Below are 19,486 nucleotides of genomic sequence, written 5' to 3'. Positions count from 1 at the left end.
AGGTTCGAGTCTGGATGGAAGACTAAATATGTCGGTTATAAGAGGAACAAATGCAAAAATATTGTGTGCACAGCTAATGACAAGAACACCACGCCATGGATAGCAATATTGGTTTTGGAACTAATTTAGTTTTTTTGTTGTTTTTTTTGGCATTGAAAAGAAATACGGTGTAAATCGTATATAACATCGAAAAACATCGTAATTATAACTGACACACATCGCATATATTGCTAAAGTAATTCGTTTATAATGTTCCTTTGTATCGCAAATATGATATTTTAAAGTCGCAATGAGTATACGAATTAGTCGACATGTAGTACATAATTCACATAAACTTTTTTTTACATCTCATATGGTAGAACTTTTTTTCATAATGCATACATATCGCCTCCACTTTTGCACGCATATAGCACATTTGAAGCACCTTGTGCGATTTAATGTTCACGCATTAATGTACGCACAATGCGATCATAGATTGTGATATCAGTGTAAAGTGGTTGTCTGGGTAGCATTTGAAAAGGGGTATTAAAAATTTGAAGGTCCCGTATTTGTGCTAAAGTAAACCTGAAATCTACTCGATTTTACATTTCCACGGTACTATTCAACTACTGACAGATTGATAAAGAAGGCCGACACCAAAGATTTGAAATAAGTAAGGTGATAAAAGGGATAGGATGGAAATTTAATATTGTCAATACAAATATGTTTTTGAATAACTTGTGCATAATTTTTTATATTTTGTGTACTTTATACTTTCACTTTGACTTTTGCAATGTTGGATCAGAAATGAGTAGCGATTGGCTCAAATGGAACGTTTCCCATATTGATCGGAGATTGCTATTGATATTTGCTTTGTATTTCAATGAGTTTACAGAATGTTATGTACTTCTAGAAAAATCGCAAAAAATATTTCTTTTATGCTGAAACCGTTATCCGCCCCCCCCCCCCCCTACCTTAAGGGGTTACATATCTCTTTCTTGTTCAAAAAATCGAAATTTTTTTTATTACTTTATCTGAAAGTACAACTCATTGAGAATACTTTCCCAAATGTTTGTAGAGATCCGAGAAATAGATCGAATGTTACAGCGCTTCCAAGCGCGCTTCGTCTACCAAGAGCAGTAACTTGAAATTTTGAGCTCGATTATTTCGAAATGTCGTTTTTCCAAAATGGATTTTCCGTGATCACGATAGCCGAAAAATCACTCAACTGATTCTTCAATTTTTTTTCAATTGGCCGCAATTATTTTTTTTCGTACTTCAACGATCCCTTTTTTATGAATAAATTTTTGTTTTGTGGATGGGAATTTTTTAATACAATTTTTAGAGCTTGAAACAGCGAATTTTTAGAAAAAACATTTACGACAGCAGGAAAAAAAATTATATGTTCAACTAATCGTTAAGGTACGAGGAATACTCATATACTAATAGAATTTTTTGAGTTTTGGGATTTTAGTTGACCTATTGGTCTTCATTCGTGATCACCGCAAACGACATAAATAAAATATAGTTTCGGGGAAAAAGTCATAGCTCCAAATTTATCGATATATTTTTATAAACTTATGCTTGTTTATCTCACTGAAAAATGCACCACCAAAATACTAAAAGTTTGAAATTACGAAATCATTGATTTGTGTCTTTACGTAAGTTCAAACTTTTTTGACATGTTTCGTACAAAAAGGTATGTAACCCCTTAACCCTGTGCGTGGCATTTTTTTCATTGTTAATACTATTATTTTAAGCTTTATATAGGCTTCCGGGGTCGCTGTTTCTGATTCTGAATTCGAAAATGTAAAATTCAAAATGGTGGACTAAATTTCATGGTTTTTTTATATTCGCCTAAAACGTCTTACAAGGGGGTTTTCGGGGTCGCTGATTCTGATTCTAACGTGGAAAATGTAAAATTCAAAATGGCGACTGTGCGACGCAATAAAAACCCCGTGAATCGAGTTTTATACTGACTGTAATGAAATTTGCCAGTTTCGCAAAAATTATTGCCAGTTTGTAGGCGCCATTTTGAATTTTCAAATTCTGACATCAGAATCGTAATCAGCGACCTCAAAAATCTGATCATCTATTTTTATGTTAGTTACGAAGTTATCCCTTTCTTTCAGAATCTTTTATAGACCAACATAATAATAAACTCCATTTTTGCATATTTGGATATTTTTTTCGAAAAAATTGACCTGCGAAAAATTCTTATTATTTAGTTTAATGTTTGAGATACTTGCAAACAAATTTTTAGATCTTTTAGCTTAGTTACAACCGAATTTATTGAATAAATAAATTTTTGTTTTATAGATGGGATTTTTTAATACAATTTTTAGAGCTTAAAACAGCGAATTTTTAGAAAAAATGTCTGCAGGAAAAAAATTATATATTCAACTAATCGTTAAGGTACGAGGAATACTCATATACTAATAGAATTTTTTGAGTTTTGGGATTTTAGTTGCCCTATTGGTCTTTATTCGTGATCACCACAAACGTCATAAATAAAATATAGTTTCGGGGAAAAAGTCATAGCTCCACCATTTATCGATATATTTTCATAAACTTATGCTTGTTTATCTCACTGAAAAATTCACCACCAAAATACTAAAAGTTTGAAATTACGAAATCATTGCTTTGTGCCTTTACGTAAGTTCAAACTTTTTTGACATGTTTCGTACAAAAAGGTATGTAACCCCTTAACCCTGTGCGTGGCATTTTTTTCATTGTTAATACTATTATTTTAAGCTTTATATAGGCTTCCGGGGTCGCTGATTCTAATTCTGAATTCGAAAACGTAAAATTCAAAATGGTGGACTAAATTTCATGTTTTTTTTTATATTCGACTAAAACGTCTTACAAGGGGGTTTTCGGGGTCGCTGTTTCTGATTCTAACGTGGAAAATGTAAAATTCAAAATGGCGACTGTGCAACGCAATAAAAACCCCGTGAATCGAGTTTTATACTGACTGTAATGAAATTTGCCAGTTTCGCTAAAATGGTTGCCATTTTGTAGGCGCCATTTTGAATTTTCAAATTCTAACATCAGAATCGTAATCAGCGACCTCAAAAACCTGATCATCTATTTTTATGTTAGTTAAGAAGTTATCCCTTTCTTTCAGAATCTTTTATAGACCAACATAATAATAAACTCCATTTTTGCATATTTGGATATGTTTTCGAAAAAATTTACCTACGAAAAATTCTTCAAAAAAACGAAATTTTCGAGTTTTAATTGTTTACAACTAATAAGTAATTAACAAATTCACATTTTTTTGTGCTAGTTGTTGTTGAGTTGATTAAAAGAACGATCCAATAAAAACAAGGAAAAGTAGGTGGGACGTATACGTCCCACTGCGCCGCAAAGGGTTAATCTGCAAACTCCCGTAGACAGGCCCATATACATATAAATCTCTGCTGCAAGGCTTCGTAAAAGAAAGTGTGGTAGAATCTCATCGGTTATAAATTATACTGGATGTTAGTATACTTTTAAATGAGGTAAAAGCATCAATGTGTTGATAAATTACATTAAATAACGTAATTAACTTTGTTGTTAAGGCGTTTCGAAGTATTTCTCGTGCATTTTTTGAATGTTCGATTTTCTTTAAATGGAGCGTAAATTATCTCGATTGACCCTCATACTTTGCTACGAACCATTAGCTTATGTCGTTTTCGTTTTTGACGTAGCTCTACACCGGTGTAATGGGTGCTACACTCACTCAAACTTGTGTGTAATCAGTCTATCTCATTTTTGCACTACACCGGTGTAGCACCTAGAAAAAACGAAAACGTTATTAGAGACATAACATATATAGGGCTAATGCAACGATCCTGCTAACAATATACATTTTCGTCCAAATTGCATGCTTTCTAATACATCATAATCTAATAAAATACATCACTCTGACGCTAAATTGGGATCAAACGTATTCTGAAATCAAATGCTCGTTCACGCTTTTCATAACAGAGCGGGGACTTGTTCACCATTTGCCTGCCAACAAACCGATTATACTGATGATAAAATTCCGCAGTTCTGCCACAGTAACACACATTCAAAAGACCACATCGAACGACAAGTAGGGTGATGAGCCCATTTGCGCCATGTTTCTTTTTTTTTTTTTCAATTCGTTTATTTGATAAGGCAGGTTTGCGTTAGCTTAAAGGTGCCAATTTTGTTTTGTTTTACATTTTAAATTACTTAAAACTAGGGGCTTACATATTGATTTTTGAAATTAAACTAAGGCTAATTTATAGCTATACATATACACAAGGGGGAAGTATAATTTTCGTAAGATTAGAGGGGTCATTTAGTTTTTATGGCAATATGGTTTGACATTTTTAGCAATGAGATTATTGGAGCAAATAATGTTTAACTAAGGGGGAAAATTTTTATGACTATCTTAAAAGTAGAAATAATTAGAGGGCGTGATTAAATTTTGTAAAGATTCGGAGACATTAATTAGAGTTATTTTATGTGGTAGTAGAGTTGGGCATTTTCAACGAGATCATATAATATAATAGTTAAAACTAGAAAAGGCAAGAAGAGCTAAATGGTTCATGAAGATATTTGGGGGGGGGGGGGGGGAAGGGGTGTTACTTCTGTGTATAAGAGTCAGGGGAAGTAGGGTGGACAAACATGGCAGGGGGAGAACATTATTTCAGTTTCAGACTTCGGGAGATCAACGGATGGATTACAGAATCAGGGTGGTCTTCATCAGGAAGAATCATGTACTGGGACGCCGGGTGGTCGTTCTCGAGATGGCAGGGGTTTCTCCAGACGATTTCGTAGTGCGGCTCAGATGTTGATGGCTACATTTCGAGTTGTGCGTGTGATGTTCGTGCTTTAGGTCCCGTGTTTGTTGGCTCATTCGACAGGGATGTTTTGTGTCGCCTTGGAGTCGCATCAAACCATCGTGGGTGTATGGTACAGGTGGAAAAGAGCGCTTCTGAGAATGATAAGGAAAAAGGGGCAGTTAAAGTTGGATATTGATGGTTTTTATGAAGGTGTATATAAGGGACATATAGAGGACATCGCGGCTTGCCAACACATCTCGAACCGGGACGTTGGGTGGTCTTCCTCGGGCCCGGAGGGTGTCCATAAGCCGAGACCTGGCGGAACTGTACTCGGTGCACGCCCAGACTATGTGCTTTATATCGTGATAACCGTCGCCACAAGCGCAGATACCACTCTCCACGAGCCCAATACGTCGGAGATGTGCATCCAGCGTGTAATGGTTTGCCATGAGTCGGGACATCACACGAATGAAGTCACGACCCACATCCATTCCCTTGAACCAAGGTTTCGTCGATACCTTAGGGACTATCGAATGTAGCCACCTTCCTAGCTCCCCATTGCTCCACGAGGTTTGCCAACTTTCGAGGGTTCTCTGATAAGTAATACTGAAAAATTCGTGGATTTGGTCTTTCAAAAACGTCACCTTCAATGGCACCCACCTTAGCTAAGGAGTCCGCCTTCTCATTGCCCGGAATGGAGCAATGAGAAGGGACCCACACCAAGGTAATCTGGAAAGATTTGTCAGATAAAGCACTCAGTAGCTCCCGTATTTTCCCCAAAAAATACGAGGAATGCTTTCCATGTTTCATCGAGCGAATAGCGTCAATAGAACTCAGACTATCCGAGACGATGAAGTAATGGTCTGCGGGTAATGTGTCAATGACTCCAAGGGAATACTGAATAGCAGCTAGTTCTGCGGCGTAAACTGAAGCAGGGTCACTGAGTTTGTAGGAGGCGGTGAACTTTTGATTGAAAATACCGAAGCCAGTGGACCCTTCGAGGTTTGATCCGTCAGTATAAAACATCTTAGAACTGTCGACTTCTCGGAATTTATTATAAAAAATATTTGGAACCACTTGTGGGCGTATATGGTCCGGAATTCCAATAATCTCATCTTTCATGGATGTGTCGAAGAAAACAGTAGATTCAGAAGTATTTATGAAATGCACACGGTTGGGATTGTAAGAAGAAGGATTAATATTTTGCGCCATGTAGTCAAAGTACAGGGACATAAAACGGGTCTGAGAATTGACCTCAACAAGCCTTTCGAAATTTTCAATCACCAACGGGTTCAAGATATCGCATCGAATGAGCAATCGATATGAGAGTTCCCAAAATCGATTTTTCAGCGGGAGAACGCCCGACAGGACTTCGAGACTCATCGTATGGGTCGACTGCATGCACCCTAAGGCGATACGCAAACAACGATACTGAATTCTTTCGAGTTTGATGAAATGTATGTTCGCGGCGGATCGAAAGCAGAAGCATCCGTATTCCAGTACCGACAGTATCGTTGTTTGATACAACCTAATTAGGTCTCCTGGGTGGGAACCCCACCACGTTCCGGTTATTGTACGAAGAAAGTTGATCCTTTGCTGGCATTTCTGTTTCAGATACCGAATATGGCATCCCCAAGTACCTTTCGAGTCGAACCAGACCCCTAGATATTTTACTGTGAAGACCTGAGCTATAGTTTGACCCATTAATAGAAGCTGTAGTTGTGCTGGTTCACGCTTCCTAGAAAATACAACTAGCTCAGTTTTCTCCGTGGAGAATTCGATACCCAGCTTAATAGCCCATGCAGACAAATTGTCCAAGGTATTCTGTAATGGTCCTTGTAGATCGACAGCTTTGGGTCCCGTAACAGACACCACGCCATCGTCTGCAAGTTGTCTTAACGTGCAGGAATTGTCAAGACATTCATCAATGTCGTTGACGTAGAAATTGTATAACAGGGGGCTTAGACATGAGCCCTGGGGAAGGCCCATGTAGCTAAATCGTGATGTCGATAAGTCACCATGCGAAAAATGCATGTGCTTTTCCGACAACAAGTTTAGTAAAAAGTTGTTTAAAGTCGCTGAAAGACCATGCTGGTGCAGCTTCTCTGAAAGAATGTTGATAGAAACTGAATCAAAAGCCCCCTTTATATCTAGGAACACTGATGCCATCTGCTCTTTACTAGCATAGGCCATTTGAATTTCGGTTGAGAGCAACGCAAGACAAAGCGAAAGCCAAATTGTGTATCTGACAGTAAGCCATTTGCTTCGACCCAATTGTCGAGGCGGGATAGGATCATTTTCTCGAACAACTTCCGGATACAAGATAGCATTGCGATCGGTCGATACGAATTGTGGTCGGAGGCTGGTTTTCCTGGTTTTTGGATGGCGATGACCTTCACTTGCCTCCAATCGTGTGGGACAATGTTAGCCTCGAGAAACTTATTAAATAAGTTCAACAAGCGTCTCTTGGCAGAGTCTGGCAGATTCTTCAACAAGTTGAATTTGATTCTGTCTGGCCCTGGAGCTTTATTGTTACACGACAAGAGAACAAGTGAGAACTCCACCATCGAAAAAAGTGTTTCGTTCGCGTTATCGTGACGGGACGCGGCGCGGTAGATCTTCTGTGCCGGGGCGGAATCCGGACAAACCTTCTTGGCGAAATCGAATATCCAACGGTTTGAATATTCCACGCTCTCATTAGTACTGTTTCGATTTCGCATACGTCGGGCTGTTCCCCAAAGAGTGCTCATCGATGTTTCTCTCGTTAATCCGTCGACGAACCGGCGCCAATAACCGCGTTTTTTGGCTTTCATCAAACTCTTCATTCGCTTGTCTAACGTCGCGTACTGTCGAAAACTAGCGGGTAAGCCGTCGTTCCGGAAGGTCTTAAACGCGGCGGCCTTCTCTGTGCACACGTCTGAGCACTCTTTATCCCACCAGGGATTGGGAGAACGTTTTTGTATGTTCGCGCCGGGTACTGGCTTAGTCTGAGCTTGATTCGCGCTGTCGAGAATCAAGCCAGCCAAAAAGCTGTACTCTTCCTCCGGAGGAAGTTCTTGAGTAGATTCGATGTTGTCGGATATCGCGGCTGAATAGCTCTTCCAATCGATATTTCGTGTGAGGTCATACGAAATATTGATTGTTTCCAATGGCCTTGAGCCGTTATTGATTGAGACTACGATCGGCAGATGGTCGCTACCGTGGGGATCAGGGATTACCTTCCACGCGCATTCTAACTTTAGCGAGGTCGAGCAAAGGGATAAATCTAATGCGCTTGGGCGCGCTGGTGGGGGAGGAATCCGTGTCATTTCACCCGTGTTTAGAATTGTCATGTTGAAGTTGTCGCAAATATTGTGAATTAAAGAGGAACGGTTATCATCATAAAGGCAACCTCATTCCGTACCGTGAGAGTTAAAGTCGCCTAAAACTAGTCGCGGTGCAGGCAGGGATTCTATGATGTCATGTAGCCGGCGATGCCCAATCGCGGTGTTGGGGGGAATATATATGGAAGCTATGCAAAGATCTTTGCCTTTGATTGTTACTTGACAAGCGACGACTTCAATACCTGTTATCGAGGGAAGGTTAATTCTGTAGAAGGAATAGCGCTTTTTGATCCCCAAAAGCACTCCTCCATAGGGGGTGTCTCGATCCAGGCGAATAATATTAAAGTCGTGGAAGTTGAGATCTATGTCGGAAGTTAACCAAGTTTCACATAATGCAAATGCATCGCAACTCAAATTATTTATTAAAATTTTGAAGGAATCGATTTTCGGGATGATACTTCTGCAATTCCACTGTAGAACAGTGATCAAATCCGTGACCTCGTTCGATGAGTTAGCCATCGAAGGATACAATCGCTGAAAGGAGGGGCCATTTAGCAGTCAACTGCTTCAAAAATGTTCTTACTGTAGGGAGAAAAGCTAACAACAGACTTTTAATAGGATCAGTTATATTGAAAGTTTTTATTATCCAGTCCACAATGTCCGAGAGTTTGATAATTCCAGTGCCGCGATTATTCTCGAACTGAAACAGAGGAACACTTGGGATTTTTGATGTTCCGGGAAGTGCTGGGAACTCCTTCTCTGAGTTTAATACTCCGAGACCAGGAGCTAATTGCTTCGGTTTGGTTGAAACACTTCCAATAGATGTGACTTTCTGAGTCCCGTCAAGGGATACCTTCTGGCCTTTACAACGAACTTTAGGAGAGGAAATGTCCCTCCTCTTCCTATAACTTCTAGGCGCCCTAGTAGATGTTCCCTCTTGTGGGTCATCAGCCTCGCCCTCGTTAGGAGGCAAGTGAGCATAGATGTTTGTTGAGGTTGGTGGTGTAGCTTTCTTCAGCATTTCTGCAAAAGAACGTTCGGATCGTCCAGCAAGGGAACGTTTTAGTTTATCCCCGCGTAGTTTGTACGCGGGACATGCCGAGATATCATGCAGATTCTCTGCACAGTAAGGACACTTCTCAGCATTCTTACTGCACGAATCATCTAGATGATTCTCCCCGCATTTTCCACAGCGGGCCTTATTGCTACAATGGGTGGCTGTGTGACCCAATTGTTTACACTTTGTGCAATTCATGACCCGCGGCACAAACAGACGCACAGGCAGACGAACCTTGTGCAAGAGGACGTAATTTGGCAAAGCGGTACCAGCGAAGGTCAACCGATAAGAGTTTGATTGGGGGTACGTTTTTGAACCATCCCCCGCAACTACTACTGAGTGCAAACGCTTGCACTCGAGTATTTTCACTGGCTGAAGTAAGCGGTCTCTGAAACGGCCAACCCCGTACTGCAGCAGATCCTCGCATGTCAAACTGTCATCGGTGACAACGCCTTCAGACTGTACTTTCACAGCTGGAATATACACGTGATAGTCCTTCGTAAAGTGCTCGCAGCAAGCAATATCGTTTGCCTGCTTTGAGTTAGTCAGCACGACCCTCAGCCTGTCTGAGCGGACCTTTTTTATTTCGATCACAGCCGAGAACCGTTCCGTTAGGTCTTTAGAAATCTGTAATAGATTCAGCGATTTTGTTTTGGGCCGAAAGAAGACCACAAAGGGACCGGTCGAGAGCTCTGGATATTGTTTGGGTCGGGGGAGAGCCTTAGGAGTCGACTCGATCTCCATTTGGCCATCCGGGGAGGAAGCCATCGACACCGTCAACGCACGGGGTCAGCACCCGCGCAGACGGGAAAAAGCCGTAAATGTATCAAAAAGGTAGATTTCACTTATCTGTATACTCGTTTCCCACGACGCACCAGTCCAGCTTAAATAGCTGGTTATTGTTCAATCCTCGCTTTACGAACAAAAGGTTGAGGAATGTGGCCTAACGGTTAACACACGCACAAAAGAAAATAAAAGTCCAAACCTCGAAGAGGCAGAGAATGGCAAAATAACCTTGAACGCGGATTACTGCACTGTTCTTTTTCTAACAGACCGAAAACAACACTTCTATCTCGATCGAGCGATGCGTAGAGACTGCGCCATGTTTCTATTATCACCCTACCCATTTGAAGCCGTTGGTTAGAGCAGTGTCTGCCATCTTTGTTCAACGCATTGAGTCAAACGGTAGCGCAACAATAGGGGCACTCGATTCGAGTTTTCGTTGCGCTCAAACACGAGAATTTCACTGTTTTCAGTGCATTTGTGTTATTATATTGGTTCTTAACAACGAAGCAAAGCTGTTGATGTCAGTTTTTACGTATTCAATTGATTGTAGGGCGAGAAATTAACGAATTAGTGAGGCACCTTGCTTAGTATGGTGAAAATAGGCACTTCACCCTATCAAATGGTCAACTGTCAGGTATGTACCTCTACCATCTGATGAACGGACGACAGGATGCTCACTGAACGTCCCGCATCCTGTGAGGCGAATAGAAAAGAAAAAAATGTGAGAGGGCAGGAAAGTGTTTGCAGCAATAACGGAAGCCCACAAGGAATAATCATCGGTGTCATAAAGCATCTTCCCGAGGCGCCCGGTGATTATATGAAAACCCCATTTGTCAGTCAAAATAGTCAGCAAATACACTGTGGTACATAGAGAGAAACACATCCACTTAAAGTCCACCCAGGCATAGGGTTTGTCGTGGTGTGGATGCGGGCGGTAATGGATATACCGCATCGCAACCGTAAAAAAAATCCAAATCGCTCCGCATAGCGCACTCACACTGCATTTACCACACCGCAACTGAGCGATTCTAATATAAAACAAGTTCATGAAAATCGTTGGTTTTTCGAAGATGCTAAAATTATATATATATATATATATATATATATATATATATATATATATATATATATATATATATATATATATATATATATATATATATATATATATATATATATATATATATATATATATATATATATATATATATATATATATATATATATATATATATATATATATATATATATATATATATATATATATATATATATATATATATATATATATATATATATATATATATATATATCATTCCAGTCTACAAACAAGAAGAATCAATAATGAATAGCAATCAAACCTCTATAAATTTTTTTGTATAATATGTCAATGAAGTCAAATAATGTTCACTTTCAAAGTGGAATAAATGTTCTAAAACCTCTCCAACTGACAAATTCACATCATTCGGGAACCATGAACTTTGAAGGTTTAACAACTTTGTAGAAGTTTTCCAACATAACAAGTACTTCTTTTGATACAATAATTATAGTTATTAATTTACCTAGAAGTAAATATGGAGAGACTTGGTGTCTTCAGTGAAGTTGTTAAAAATATCATTTCAAACAACTTTATTGAAAATATGAAGGCTACATAAACGCGTCTTATCAAGATATAAAATGATGTTCATAATTGTTTTATACATTATAGGCATGTTTTCTTCAATATAACTTCATATTTCAAGGGTACTGAGCCAATGTTCCTTTTGTTCCAATTGTCCAAATGTCACTCTATCCATTCGAAACCGTTGGTTGGAGTTCTTCAATGGAATGGTGAACATGGGGGTTTTAAAGGGTAAAAATTGAAATTTTGAGGTCTCTGCTGATATTATATTGCTTCTTAGGAACGAAACAAATTGTACGCTTTCCTTCGATTATAATTGATAATGGAATATTGCAGCGCCTTCTCTAATATGGTCAAAATAGACTTATCGCCCTATATTCATACGTACATAACTATTATACTCACTTTGACTGAAATTGCTTCAGCGCCTTGCAGTACCGCTTCCGCTACTATGTTGCACAGGTCATTGTAAATTTCCTCCAGTTCCTGCATCAACTGTGGCAGTGTCTCGCAGTGGTACGCCTCCAACATGGCATTGGTGGCATGCAGCTGCTGCACATATGCATTGTGGGTGTCGATATACTGCGTCAGTGTAAGCTGGGTAGGATTCTGACGGTGCGCAATATAGCATTGCTTGTATTCAATTCGGCACTTGGATAATTTCTCTTCAGTCTTTGAAATGATTGTATCGAATGATTCCCTGTGGGTGAATACTTTTCTACTTTGGACCTTTCTGTAGAATGAGCGTTCCAACAGCGGTCGGGCAACCTGGATCGGTACGAGAAAAAAAACACAAAATGATAGTCAGTTTTGATTGAAGTTTTATTCAATTTTATACGCATACATTTGCAGTTATCTGAAAATTTTATTGCGTTTCTGTACGACATGCTATTTCACTACAAACACTCACGATCCTTCGAGAAGGCGTTGAAAAATATTGACGCATACATTAGTTATGTTTGCTATACTCATCAATCAAGCCCAGTTATGCGTTGGCAGGAGGTAGTGAAAATATAAGAATGAAGGCAAGTTCACTGGAATTTGGCAGTAAACTTGCTCAATTTCATTTTTGTTGATTTCTACGATAGCGTTGAATTGAAATTTGAAGGCTAAACGGTTTTGTGTGTGTAAATTGCCGATGACAGATTGACTTTTTATAAGTAACATATCTCAAAAAAAAAACTACGAAGCTAACTGAAGCGCACACTTCAGTTATTCAAATGTACAAATTTGTGTCAACCACATTAAATTTAAAACAGATAGGCCTGTACAAATATGATAAAAATTCGTGAAAGACAAAGAGAATCCCAAGTTATAGAGCAAGTTCTTGGTATCTATTAGAAGGTATCTCAGCAGACTATCAGTGATTACACGGTGTTACAAAACAAAAATTGAATTAATTTTCCAAGTGAACTAGGATGGGTTGCAGGTCTACTCAAATGCAACACAAAACAACGTTTGAACAGTGTAATGTACCCTCAAAATCGCCCTCCAAAACCCCATAGCAAAGAAAACATTGTCTGGAACCTTCGGCAGCTACGTTCTCAACCGATGTTCGATTTTTTCAGTTCGGGAAAGAAAATAAACCTTTCCAACGGCATGCTACATTTCGCTGTTTTGTTAGAAATGTTGTGCGATTTTGGTACAACAATATGAAAATTAAGTTTGATTTTTTGTGTTTCGAACTCATCTCCAACTGGGTATCTAGTACCACAATAGATCTAAATACTGGTCGCCAGGGGCGGCGAAACACTTTACGCCCGAGTGGGTAGAAAGCATAGGGTGAGGGGTCCATTAGTATGGATTTTTTCCCTTTTCGCAATGCACACGCTTACATTAAATTCACATTAAATCACGTTCATTTATGCAAATGGAATTGTAGTACAACGATGTTTTCAAATGCGTGTAGTGCGAGATACATGCGTTGCGCATCTAAATTTTTTTAAATGGTTCAAAATTTCGAGTGGGTAATTATCCATTCGAGTATTTTCGAGTGGGTAGTACTACCCATACTACCCACGCTTTCCGCCGGCCCTGCTGGTCTCAGAGGTTCGTCTCCAACAACAAAAAAGACGATGTATCTAAACTAGTACCCAAATTCGCACTAGTTAAAGGGCGAACACGAAATTATTGTGACACATTCAACAGGGCATAACTTTTTTTACCATTGGGTGAAAATCAACCAAATTTTGCACACTATCTCATTGATGTGTATTGTTTACATGCTGTCAAACTCGAAGTCGTGTTTTTCGATTCAACGAAAATGGAGGTGAACCAACGCGAGTCGAGAGAACAAATTCTTTCCAAACACCTGGAATTTCTTGACCTGTCGCACCGGAAGTTGGGAAAAATGTTGAACATTCACCATTCAACCGGCTCCGGAGTGTTGAAGCGGTTCCAGGAGCGGTTAACGTTGGACCACGGCAAAGGAGCTGAAAGAAAACCGGAACCGGAGAACAAAAAGACGGAAAGAAAGGTGAAGCGGATGATTAAAGCAAATCCCAACGTCTCAAGCCGTGATTTGGCTTAAAAGATCGGCATGTCGCAGAGCTACGTCCAGAATGCAAAGAAGAGAGCTGGACTACATACATATAAGGTACAGAACTTCCCAAACCGCGATGAGCGGCAACAATCGACGGCTAAAACTCGGGTACGGAAGCTCTACGAGAAGATGCTGACAAAGTATGGCTCCTGTGTGATGGACGACGAAACGTATATAAAAGCCGATTTTAAGCAAATTCCGGGGTTGGAGTTTTTCACCGGCTGGAGCAAGTTCTATGTGGACGACAAATTTAAAAAGAAGAAATATCTCATTTGGCAGGCCATCTGCTCTTGCGGACTGAGGAGTGAGCCTTTCGTGACAAAGGGCACAGTGAATGGCGAGATCTACAAATCTGAGTGCCTCGAGAAGCGCCTTTTGCCGTTCTTGCAGCAGCACGACAAAGCTCCGCTATTTTGGCCAGATTTGGCATCATGCCACTATTCTAAAAGTGTCCTGGAGTGGTATGAGGCCAATTCTGTCCATTTTGTTCCAAAGGACATGAATCCGCCAAACTGTCCGGAGCTGCGCCTGGTGGAGCAACACTGGGCAATGATGAAGCGGGAACTTCGGAAGAGCAAGAAGACAGTCAAAGACGAGAAGGACATGTTAAGAAAATGGAAAAAAACTGAGAAACTCTTACCGGATGACACTGTAAAGACTTTGATAGAGGGCATCAAGCGAAAATGCGTTCAATTTTACACTCAAGGCTCCATCGATTAACTTTTCTTTTGATTTTTGAAGTAAATATATGTATAAAACTACCCTAAAATTTTGGTTTGATTTTAAACATTATAAGAAAATTGGCATGACATTTTCGGTGTCGCAATAATTTCGTGTTCGCCCTTTAGATACAAAAAAATTCAAACCATCATCGTCACGCACTCTGTGCAACATCGACCGTCGGGGAGACCGGGACTAGTTGGCGGTGTTTTCAGTTTTCATTTTTTACCGCTTTGATGTAGGTATATCCTGTAAAATAGAACACTTGGCATGAAAGGGCAGAATGTTGGCCACATCTCTGATTTTTTTTTTAAATTTTTGATGCATTTTCTCCATTTTTAGAGACAAAAATATGTGACGCGGATAAACCGCCAACTTACCCCGGCCCCGGGGGAAGTTGGCGGTATGTTTAGATTCGTCAAAAATAAGCAATCAAATGGAGAATCAAATACTTCAGGGGTCCTTTCAAAACGTACCGAATGTCTTTTCAAGAAAACTGTATGTTAGCCGACATTTACTATTATATTTCAGTCTCAATACCCCGGCATTTTGACTTTGACGCGCACTCCGTATTCAAAAGCAAATTTTTGAAATTCTTCGGGCGATTGGCCGAAGTCAATCTCTCCTGCATTGACGAGATACACAAGAAAATGATTTTCTTACTTTGGAGTGAATTCCAGAAAAAAAAAATGTTTTCGATGACTATTTCTTCACCGTAAATAGTACCGCCAACTTGCCCCGCAAACAGCACAGCTAACTTACCCCAACCACATATTTTATAAAAAACTATTTAAAAATAACTTTTGTTCAGGAAAAAAGACTGAAAATCATCCTAAATAACACAAAGTGTTTAAAATTTGGAAAATTTACTTGGCATGCTCGAAAACACAGCATCGCCTGCAACTTCCACAAAACAAAATGTTTTGCAAATGCAGGTACGTAACGAGAGGCAGCGCTACATGTCTAATAGAAACGGAGAAAAGAGGATTCCGCCAACTAGCCCGGGCTCCTCTATATACGACAATACTAATCTCAAACTGGTTCTTGATTTGCGCAATCTTTTTCTCCTATTTTCAAAAGCTAGAGAATAGAATTAATAAAACAAAACCAGATGATGTGTTCGAAAATGGGTTATTGTTTCGAGTTCCTATATAAACCAAAATGAAATAAAAATACAATTAGTCTTTATAGTTTATTACCAAACACGCTGTTTCCTTTATGCCGACCCAAGCCAAATGATTTGTCCCGAGTGATGTTCCGGGAAACAAATGCAGAAGCTCTGGTGTGCTGACGAGACTAGTGCTAATTTGGGTACTAGTTTAGATACATCGTCTAGTGCTAATTACTGTTGAGATGAGCTCGAAACACACAAAAAAACAAACTTAATTTAAGTTAGGTTTTGTGCCCTTAGTGCGCAGATTGGTTCAATCCAAGTTTCCTTTAAGGAATTAATATTTCATAACAAAAAAGTCGTCAATTTTTGAGATTTTTTATGCATCATATACAAATGCTTCGACGTTTTCCCGATCACTCGTTTTGTGACTCTTGGACCGATCGGTCTGCCGTCTTCTGCAGTAAAAGCGAAATGAGAAGGTGCGAGTGAGCATGGGCGCCATAACCCTACCGTAGACAGAACTGAATACATGAGGTGGCAAAGAAACCCCGCACGGCTGTCCTTCGACGAGACAGGTTGGGTCAATCCCAACAAGCCGTCCAAAAAACAGCACGTCACGAAGAATAAAAAAGAAAAGGCAGATCGAAACAATCGATAAAGAGAAAAAAAGGATTACGATGGGAAACTTGGCACATCGAACTCCAAGTCACTTTGCTTCCCTGGGTTCGAACGAATCCTACAAGATGAGCTGCAAACTCGCAACTTCAAGGCCGTAGCTTTGTAGGAACTTTACGTGGCTGGACAGAATGTGTTGAAAAGCGGGCATCGAGCGGCTACATTCTACTAGACCGACGGCACAACAAACGAGTGTGGAATCTGCTTTGTAGTGCTTGGCAAGATGCGCCAAAGCGTGATCAAGTAGCAGACGGTCAGCGAAAGGATATGTGTGGATCAAAGGCCATTTCTACAACTACAACACTGTCAACGCGCACTGTCCTCACGAAGCGAGATCCGAGAACAAGAATGATACATTTTACGCACATTTACAGCCCGCGGCAGAATGTGAAGCTCCTCATCAGCGACATGAACGCTACTCTTGAGATAACTTGATTAACAAACTGAGAACCAAATCGACCACGTTCTAATGAACGAAAATTTCTTCTCCGACATCACAACTGCCATGTGAACTGCTGAAACACTAGTTGTAGTTGTAGGAAGAGAGGCGTTGGTTTGAGCACAGCACTGGTGGGTTTCGAAGATCTGGGAGAAACAGATTTTACAGAAGGATTGGAAGGAGTAAGTAGTATCTCCTATAAATAAAAATGGTATTAAGCGGTATTAATACAACTAGTTACCGAGCACCCCATTGCTCGGTGTTGTCCCAAATTCTTTGACGCTGCCAATCACCGTTGGCAAGCGAGTTCGTTGATGAGTTCTTGTATTTAGGCTCACCAACGACCACCAATAATGACACCAACAGAGAAATTTGGAAACGTATTCTGGCAGGTGAACGTTGTTACTTTGGGCTTCGAAAAACCCTTCGGTCAAAGAATGTACGACACCACAAGAAGTTAACCTTCTAGATATCGCTCATTAGACCGGTTGTCCTCTACGGTCACTAAGCCTGGAGTATGCTGGCGCGAGGCCAACGCGCTCTTAGAAAGGAACGTGTTGAGAGCGATCTACGATAGCATGCATATGAAAAATGGAATGTAGAGATGGCGTATGAACCACGAATTGCAACAGTTGCTTGGAGAACCGCTCATTGTTCGCTCAGCGAAATTTGGGCGGCTGTGGTGGGCTGGGCATGTCATCAAATTGGTGAACAACTCGGTAAAATGGTTCTAGAAACTAATCCGACAGCTACAAGGAGATCGGCCAAGATGATGAAGACCTGAGGAGTCTTCGTGCCCTGCCAGGTGACAAACAGCCATGGACAGAGTGAACTGGAGACGTTTTCTTGATACAGCAACGGACAACATGGCCTTAGACAGATGTTTTGCGTTGCAGAATTCTTCGAAAGTACTACACCTACAAAGCTGGCGGTTTCGAAGCTATGTGATATTGACCGTAAAAACTGTTTTCGAGCAATAATTTTACTTTTCTTCTCTTTTAAAGCTCATAACATAAGAACGAGTCCGAAATTGTATTACGCCATTTAATTCAGTACTCAAATGTGCATCATAAATAGCACCACCATGACCATTTTTTTTAATTTTCTTCATTTTCAATTCTCCAAGGTGTTTGAAACATTAAGTTCTCAATGTAATGATCAGATAATAAACTTCCAAAATTGTTATTTATCACTAAATATTATTTTTAAATTAAACTTATCACCTCCAATAATTTTTTATCAATTCAATTTATTTTGGTTTGGGGGGGGGGGGGGGTTGACCCCCAAATCCCCCTGGCTACGCCGCTGCAAGGTTATCTTGTGCATACTTCCCCTGACAATGGCTCGCCTCAAGGAGAGATGGAAGTCGAAGCAAAATCGACGCCCTGGCTCAAGGTATATCCATATTCGGCCACCAGGTCTTACGTGATCTTCTTCCGGGCCAAAGACAAAAAGTGTTAGAATCTATTGCAGATTTCACCTACATCCCCCATAGAGCTTCAGTTAGTCACCGATGGCTTGGCAATATTGCGGTACTCCTCCTCGCACCGAGGCTAGTTTTAGGTGACTTTAACCTTTACAGTACCAAGTTAAAATTTTTCTGAACATTTTGTTTAAATTTTGCTCTCATTTCGTCAATTCCCACGGTACGGTATGGGGTAGAGTTCATGACGATAATCGATCTACCTCAAGCTTTGCGACAACTTCAATATGACCATTTTGAACACGGGTGAAATAACACGAATTCCTGCCCCTCTGGCGAGTCTGAGCATGTTAGACCCTGCTCGACATCGTTGCGGTTAGATTAACATGTCCCTTAACAATAACGCGAACAAAACACCGTTTTCGATGGTGGAGCTCTCACTTGCACTCTTATCGTGTAACCATAAACCTCCAGGGCCAGACAGAACCCCATGTAACTTGTTAAAGAATCTGCCAGACTCTGTCAAAAAACACTTGTTGAATTTATTTAATAAGTTTCTTAAGGGTAGCATTGTCAAGATTGGAGGCAAATGAAGATCATCGCCATCCAAAAACCAGGAAAATCAGTCTCCGACCACAGCTCGTATCGGTCGATCGCAATACTGTCCTGTATCCAAAAGTTGTTCGAAAAAATGATCTTGTTTCGCCTCGACAATTGGGTCGAAGCAAATGGCTTACTGTGAGATACACAATTTAGCTATCGCAAAGGCAAAGGTCTCAATAGAAATTGAAATGGCCCCTGCTAGTGAAGAACAGATGGCATCAGTTTTCTTTGATATTAAGGGGGTTTTCGATTTTGTTTCCATCAAAATTCTTTCTGAGAAGCTGTACCCGCATGGTCTTTCACCTAAACTCTAAACAAATTTTTGCGAAACTTGCAAAACACATGCATTTTTTCGCATGGTGATCCATCGACATCGCGAATTAGCTACATGGGTCTTCCCTAGGG

General features: G+C 40.1%; 1 protein-coding gene across 1 annotated transcript in view; it reads right to left on the bottom strand.

The window, feature by feature from the left end:
• LOC131688740 (uncharacterized) overlaps window positions 1-19,486 on the bottom strand; it is a 342,957-nt gene that overhangs the window by 186,007 nt on the left and 137,464 nt on the right. Inside the window, 1 exon segment of the mRNA XM_058973225.1 lies at window positions 11,971-12,333. Within this exon segment, the coding sequence (XP_058829208.1) occupies window positions 11,971-12,333 (363 nt within the window).

The sequence above is a fragment of the Topomyia yanbarensis genome, chromosome 3 (genome assembly GCF_030247195.1).
Source record: "Topomyia yanbarensis strain Yona2022 chromosome 3, ASM3024719v1, whole genome shotgun sequence".
Classification (NCBI taxonomy): domain Eukaryota; kingdom Metazoa; phylum Arthropoda; class Insecta; order Diptera; family Culicidae; genus Topomyia; species Topomyia yanbarensis.
This window is presented reverse-complemented; position numbering and strand designations above follow the sequence as displayed.